General features: G+C 32.6%; 1 protein-coding gene across 1 annotated transcript; it reads right to left on the bottom strand.

The window, feature by feature from the left end:
* Positions 1–66: 66 nt before the first annotated feature.
* On the bottom strand, positions 67–2,282 carry LOC117927980 (pentatricopeptide repeat-containing protein At1g31920-like). Its single transcript, XM_034847726.1, is given in 4 exon segments — positions 67–730; positions 733–792; positions 795–1,442; positions 1,445–2,282. Coding segments are annotated over 4 exon segments (1,809 nt in total). The 5' UTR covers positions 2,022–2,282; the 3' UTR covers positions 67–206.
* Between the last annotated feature and the right edge of the window lie 5,024 nt (positions 2,283–7,306).

Raw genomic sequence — 7,306 nt, 5'->3', positions numbered from 1 at the left:
ATTTCTTAGTTCTTTTATTCTGCTTGTCATTAAGGTGTGGGAGGTAATACTCAAGAAGGCAAGCGCTTGTGGCTCCTCCAATTTTCTTTGACGGTCATAATAAGCTTGTTTCAGGATGGTGAAGCAAATAGCAGCGTGAGCTCCTGGGCAGAGCAACTTGACAACTTGGGGAAACATCACTCCATGAATGAGAAATATGTATCCATTCACCAGTAGTCTCTACAAGAGCAAGCCCCATCTTTAAAATGGTGGAACAGATGCCGATCCCTTACAGTAATTTCTCTATCAAAGATGATTGAAATTAGTTTGGTGTATGTGTGACAGTCATTACACATCCTGAGGTTTCTAACTATTCTTATAGGAGATCCCTGTGATGTATGTATGAGTGCATAGGCAATTGCTAACTTCTGACTATGACCACTCAGTCTCTGCTTCTTCTCTTCTTCATCTACATCACACAACACCTGAGTCGTGTCTGGGGAGTAGCCTTCGAACTTCAACTGCCACTCCATCTGGTACAGCATCTCGTATACGCTCTCACTCTGGGGATGCCCTGCATCCTGCGATACGAATCTGTGCATCTTTCTCTTCACCTCCACCAAGCTGAACCCAGGCCTCTGGCTCAGGCCCTTACTGAACATATTGGTTCGAGTCCTAGCCACATCCTCCCACCTTTGAGCTTGAGCATACATGTTAGATAATACAACATAATCACTTGCTTTTTGAGATCTAGTTTGAATAATTGCTTGGCTGCAATCTCCCCTGCTTGCAAGTTGTTATGAACCTTGATGCACTGAGAAGGCTACGCCATAAAACATCGTTGGGTTCCATGGGCATGCTCTTGATCAGTTCCAGGGCTTCATCGATCTTCCCTGCTCGGCCCATGAGATCAACCATGCATCCGTAGTGCTGAATTGTAGGTTCTATCCCATGCTCTAACTTCATCCTGTTGAAACACTGGAGACCTTCCTGGACAAGGCCAGCATGGCTGCAGGCGTTTAGCACTCCCACGTAGACAACGTCGTCTGGTTCAAGGCCTTGTTCAAGCATTTCAGTGAAAATCCTTAAGCCTTCTCGGCCATAGCCATGCATGGCGAGGCCTGATATCATCACACTATAGGAAAGCTTGTTCTTCTTGGCCATCTTTTGGAAGAGACACATGCCTTTGTATAGACACCCGCACTTCAAATACATTTCAATTAAAGAAGTCTCAACTATAACATTGAGTCCACTCACGTTCCTCAGTAAGAAGCCATGCACAGACCTTCCCAAATCAAGGGCACCCAAATGGGTACAAGCAGACAGAACACTGACCAAAATGCTCTCTTCAGCCCTCCAATATCCCTCATTACTCATATCCCCCAATAGCCTAAGGCAGTCACTCCACATGCCCAAGCTTGCATGAGCTGTAATAAGGGCACTCCAAGAGGCAACACTCCGTCATTCATCTGCTCAAAAACAGCACAACAAACTCCTATTTCGCCACACTTCCCATACATACTGATCAAGCTGTTCTGCACAAACACATCATTTTCAAGTCCAAGCTTTAAAATATGGGCGTGCACCTGCATTCCTTCCTCAACTGCAGGTAACCGAGCGCAGGCCTTGAGCAGAGTCGGGTAAGTAAAGTTATCTGGCTTGACCCCTCTCTCAGCCATCTCCTTATAGGTAATCAGAGCTTCCTCCGTGTTCATATCCTTGACATGTCCCCTCATCATGGTATTAAATTCAAAGGAACCCGGTTCATCCATTTGCCTGAAAATGGAGCATGCATAGTCCATGCTGCCCCAATCTGACAGAGCACAAGTAGCTACAAGATTGCTTGCGCAGAAAGAATCCCCAAAGAGCCCCATCTTGAGGATACGGGCATGGGATTGCTTGAATTCCTCCATGTTGCTGCATTTCTTCAACAAGGACACACATTCCTTCTCTCCCAACTTGAAGCTCAACTCTGGGGTTTGAGGTGGATCTTCTCGTGATACCAGGACATGGGTCTGATGAAGGACTGATGTCCTAATCATACTGTCATCCACACCATCATATACCAATCTGCATTGCTAAATCTAGCATAAAATACCATGGCAATATGAAATCCACCTTACATTTAATGTGTTCAATCAATACCATCAAGAACCAACCAAAAGAGAGAGAAAGGGAGACACTAAACCAAAAATTCTGTCTCTGATGAATTTGTGGAAATGGGCAAAAAGAACCCAAATGGGGTATTGAGTTGGCAAGTGCTTGGCTCTCTAAAACCCAGATTGGGACTTTGAATCTCATCCAGGAGATCCCAAAGTGAATTACAGCCAGAGAAATTGTGTCAGGTTATGGGACATGTGGATACCATAAGATAAGATAATGTTTTGAAGGAGTTTGGCTGCATCTGATTGGTCCACTAAGTTGGAGTGACACCACACCCATACTTTGCCATCTCAGCATCACGAACAGATTCTCTATTGATACAGAAAATTCCAACTCTCTCTCCTTCTCCTGTTAGGCTGACTTGGCAAGTGACGTGGCATTGCATGTGGATTTATTTATTTTATTATTATTATTAGTTTAAGAAAAATCATTTTTCATTTCTCTTATAATATGTTTTCGAAAATAATTCCATAAAGCAGTTTTTGAGAATTGTTCTCTATCTTTTATAAAATAAAGTCTATTTTTTAATCTAAAATATTCTATTTTTTATATTTTTAAATATGTTTTAAAAAATAACTTTTACATATAGTTACAGACTCATATTTTTGAAAATTGATTTTTAGATGACTTGGAGTCACAAATTATTTTTGTTTATTTTTTTTAAAGGAAAAATAAAATTAAATAAGAAAGAAAGTCATGTGTTACTCGTTATTTGGAAAAGATATGTCTACAAAAACTGAGTCCAAATCTAGGGGTTAGGTTATCTATTAAGAAGGTATGGTGGTAAGCCATAACACCTCTTTAAGCTCGTGTACTTACCGTTTTATTAAATGAATGAAGGGAATTGTGATAATTATAATTAATTAATACAAATAAATATATATGAAAATAACGATGAAATCAAATTATAAGAATGTACAAGATAAATGACAAGATAATTATGTAAATTGAATTATTAAATTGATTAAAAAAAGAATATTTTTAAATTAATAAAAATAAATTTCATAGGATTTTATTAAAAAAAAAAATTGAATGAATGATTTCAATTAATTATTTACAAACAAAAAGCTTAAATTTCTTTGCAACAAATGATTTGATTGAATTTCATTTGTATTCAATTTTTATTTTCGAAAAAATTATTTGCACTTATTTTATCAAAAGAATTTATTAAAAAAAAATTTTATTTACAAGAAAATGATTTTTATTTACCCTAAGGAAATGAATTGTTACAATTTTATTTACAAAAGTATTTCAATTTATTTTCATTTAAGAAAAGTGATTTATACAAATTATTCATAAAAAAAAAAAACCATCACTTTATTTGCAAAATAATTTTTAATTAAAAAAAAAGACTTTATAGCTTTGTTTACAAAAATGTTAAAAATTCAATCCAATTTTATTAAAAATAAAAAATTATTAAAAGGAAAGTGAATTTTTACAAAAAATTATTTACAAAAGTGTCTTAATCCCTTTTTTATTTATCAAAAAAATTGAATGAATGATTTCAATTAATTATTTACAAACAAAAAGCTTAAATTTATTTGCAACAAATTATTTGATTGAATTTCATTTATATTCAATTTTTATTTTCAAGAAAATTATTTGTACTTATTTTATCAAAATATTTATTAAAAACAATTTTTATTTACCCTTGTTAGGAAATGAATTGTTACAATTTTATTTATAAAAGTATTTCAATTTATTTTCATTTAAGAAAAGTGACTTATACAAATTATTCATAAAAAAAATATTCATCACTTTATTTGCAAAACAATTTTAATTAAAAAAAAAAAGACTTTTATAGCTTTGTTTACAAAAATGTTAAAAATTCAATCCAATTTTATTAATAATAAAAATTATTAATAGGAAAGTGATTTTTTACAAAATTATTTACAAAAGTGTCTTAAACCCTTTTTTATTTATAAAAAATGATTTATTATTTGGTTTTATAAAAAAAATAAATTTTTATCATTGATTTTTATGATTTTATGTAACAAAAAGATCTCAATTCAATTTTACTCAAAAAAGTTCATTTATAATTTCATTTATGGAAAAAAAAGTCTCTCTTAAGATTTTTATTTTAAAGATGATTTTTTGAAATTTTATTTTAAATAAGAGAATTTGTTTAACTTTTATTAAGAAAAGAAATTTGCTAAAAAATATTTTTTATAAGTTTATCTAAAAGAATTTTTTGTTTAACATTTATTAAAAGAATATCTTTTACAAATTTAATTGGAAATAGGAAATTTCTTCAATTAAATAATTAATTAATAACTAAAAGTACAAGTTTATCTAATTTTTTTTGGTTATCTCTTATTTATTAAAACAAGACTTTTGCAATTTGATTCATAAATTAATCCTAACCGAAAATAGTTTTTCTTTTGCTAACTAAAAAAATATATTTTATTGCAATTTTACAAAAGTCTTTCAATAATTTTTTTTTTTAAATTTTCAAAAAGCAATTTCTATTTGAATTAGAAATATGTAAAAAAGAAATATATGAATAGAAAAAAAAAAAGCCTTTCAATTTCATTTAGAATACATTGCAATTTATTTAAAAAGAAAAAAAAAATGTCATCCTGGTTTTGTTCTAAAAAAAGGAAATAATTTCAACTATATATATATAATAAAAAATAAAAAGATATAAAAAATCTTAATTGGTTAAAGAGAGAAAATCCAGTTTATTGTTAAATTGATATTTACAAGATTTTTTTTTAAAATTGTTTCTTTTTTACTTTCACATAATAAAAAACAGTTTTACATTTTGTTTTAAAAAAGGGTTTTTTTTTTTTTTTTCGGAATAAGATCTTTTTTTTTTAAATTTAAATCATTAAACAAGACATTTACGGTTCTATGAAAAAAAAATTCCATTTATTTGAAAAGGTTAAATCTTTATTCCAAAAAAAATTTCCGTTTATTTAAAAAAAAATTAATAATAATTTTTGAAACAAGATTTCATTAACATATTCACTCCACAAGTAGCAAAACAAAACACTAAATAAATGAATAAAATCCTAAATGAATAGATAAATAAATAAACAGGAGAGAGACCAAAAAAAAAACTAACATACAATAATATATTGATAGGATATCAAAATAAATGAAATAACATATGTACAAGGTAGTGAATAATGAAACAAATACAGGCAAAATGAGGAAAAGGATTAGTAGTTATATCCTTTATAACGCTATCCTAATTCTGTTGAGATATTAAGATATTAGCTGTACAAATCCTTGTAATCATTCTTTCCCATTCTTAGGTGATTACGCTTGATTATAGTGCTTGATTATAGGTGGTCAACATAATTAACAGATATGATTGAATAACTTTATAGGATATTGAGTCATGTATACCCTCTATATATACTATGTACGTGAACGAATGAAAGTATGAATGAAAAACCACCATTCATCAATTTGAAGTTGGTATCAAGCCAGCCTTAGAAACCTTTTTTTGAGACAAAATCCCTTGCAAACTTCCCATTCAAATATACCCACAAATATACATATTCATCAATTTGAAGTCCTCGAACCCCAGCGTCATCATGGCCCACAAGAGATTGTTTGACACTTGTCTGAGGCCTCTCCGGTGACGAAGTTGATGAACTCCGACATGCACTCCTGCACAGTCTCCTTCGCATCCTTCAAGATCTTTGCATTCGCTGGCAACGCCTTCTTCATTATCTTGCTCACATTCACGATCGAAAGTAGTCGGTCCTGCTCTCTCGCCGATAACTTGCTGTTCACGTTGTCATCGTTGTTGTTGTTTTGAGCTCCTCCCGAGTCATTGTCCAAGTCTGCCATTAAACTCAACCACCCAAAACCTCAAGCATCACACTTGGTTGAGTCCAAGTCGCCAATTTAGCTGAAATTCAAACGTTAGTCACCGTCGGTGAGTTTCGCTGGCTATGGGTAGATAGTGTTAAGGCTCGTTGGATCTAAGGCTTAATATTGCATCCAATTTGAGATGTGGACTTTTGCTAACCATTCATTTGTTGATAAGTTTGAGTTACGTGGAAGTACTGTGTACTGTTGATTGGCAAAAAAAAAAAAAAAAAAAAAAAGTGAAAAAATACTATTGTTTTTCAATCTAAAGGTACCTTTAATCTAGGAATTATTATAACTGAATCAAACTATGACATTTGGTCACAACTTATGGAGATGCATATTGTCGAACAGGAAAAACTTTCCTACATTCGAGGTAAGACAAAGCCACCAAAAGAGTCAGAAGATGGATATGAAAAATGGTATGCTGAGAATCAAAAGGTGAAGAGATGGTTGTTAACATCCATGAGTCCAAAAATTATGAAGCGTTACTTACGCTTACCCACCGCTCAAGAAATTTGGAGTGCATTATCAAAGGCCTTCTATGATGGAAGTAATGAATTACAAGTTTCACCTTGAATAAAAAAGCCTTCACTACCAAACAAAGTGACAGGTCTCTTTCTGAATATTATGGAGAGTTAACTGAGACTTTTTGCGAATTGGATCATCGGGATAAGGTAGTCATGAAAGACCCTGATGACATTGCAGCATATCAGAAATCCATTGAACGAAAAAAGGGTGCACATCTTTCTTGTTGGATTGGATGGTGACTTTGAGCAAGTTCGAGGAGAGATTCTACTCAAAGATCCTGTTCCCGATTTGGAAGAATGCTATGCACTGATTCAACGAGAGGTAGTGCATCTAGTATGAAAGTAGAATATGACAATCCTGACACCTCAGCTATGGTAGTCCGACAACGATCAACCCAGAATTGGCAAGACCAATCCAAGATCAACCATCCTAAGACAACCCCTAATATTGATAAGTCAACCTTCAAATGCACTCACTACAATAAGACTGGTCATACCAAGAGTCATTGCTTTGAACTTGTGGGATATCTAGACTGGTGGGATCATAATCATGATAAATGAAAAAAGGATTCCAAGAAAACCTTGACTGCAACTGTTGCCGAAATAAAAAGAGAGGATAATGTTGATGAGAAAGCCTCTGCAATGGTAGCTGTTATAGATTATGGTGGTTGTTATAGATTATGGTGGCAAGGTTTTAAATACTTCTATACCTGTTATTAATAGTACATGGATAATTGATTTTGGTGCTATAGATCATATGACTTTTGACTCTAGACAGGTCTTACCTCTTAGACCTTCCTCATAAAAAA

Source organism: Vitis riparia, chromosome 2, assembly GCF_004353265.1.
Source record: "Vitis riparia cultivar Riparia Gloire de Montpellier isolate 1030 chromosome 2, EGFV_Vit.rip_1.0, whole genome shotgun sequence".
NCBI lineage: Eukaryota > Viridiplantae > Streptophyta > Magnoliopsida > Vitales > Vitaceae > Vitis > Vitis riparia.
This window is presented reverse-complemented; position numbering and strand designations above follow the sequence as displayed.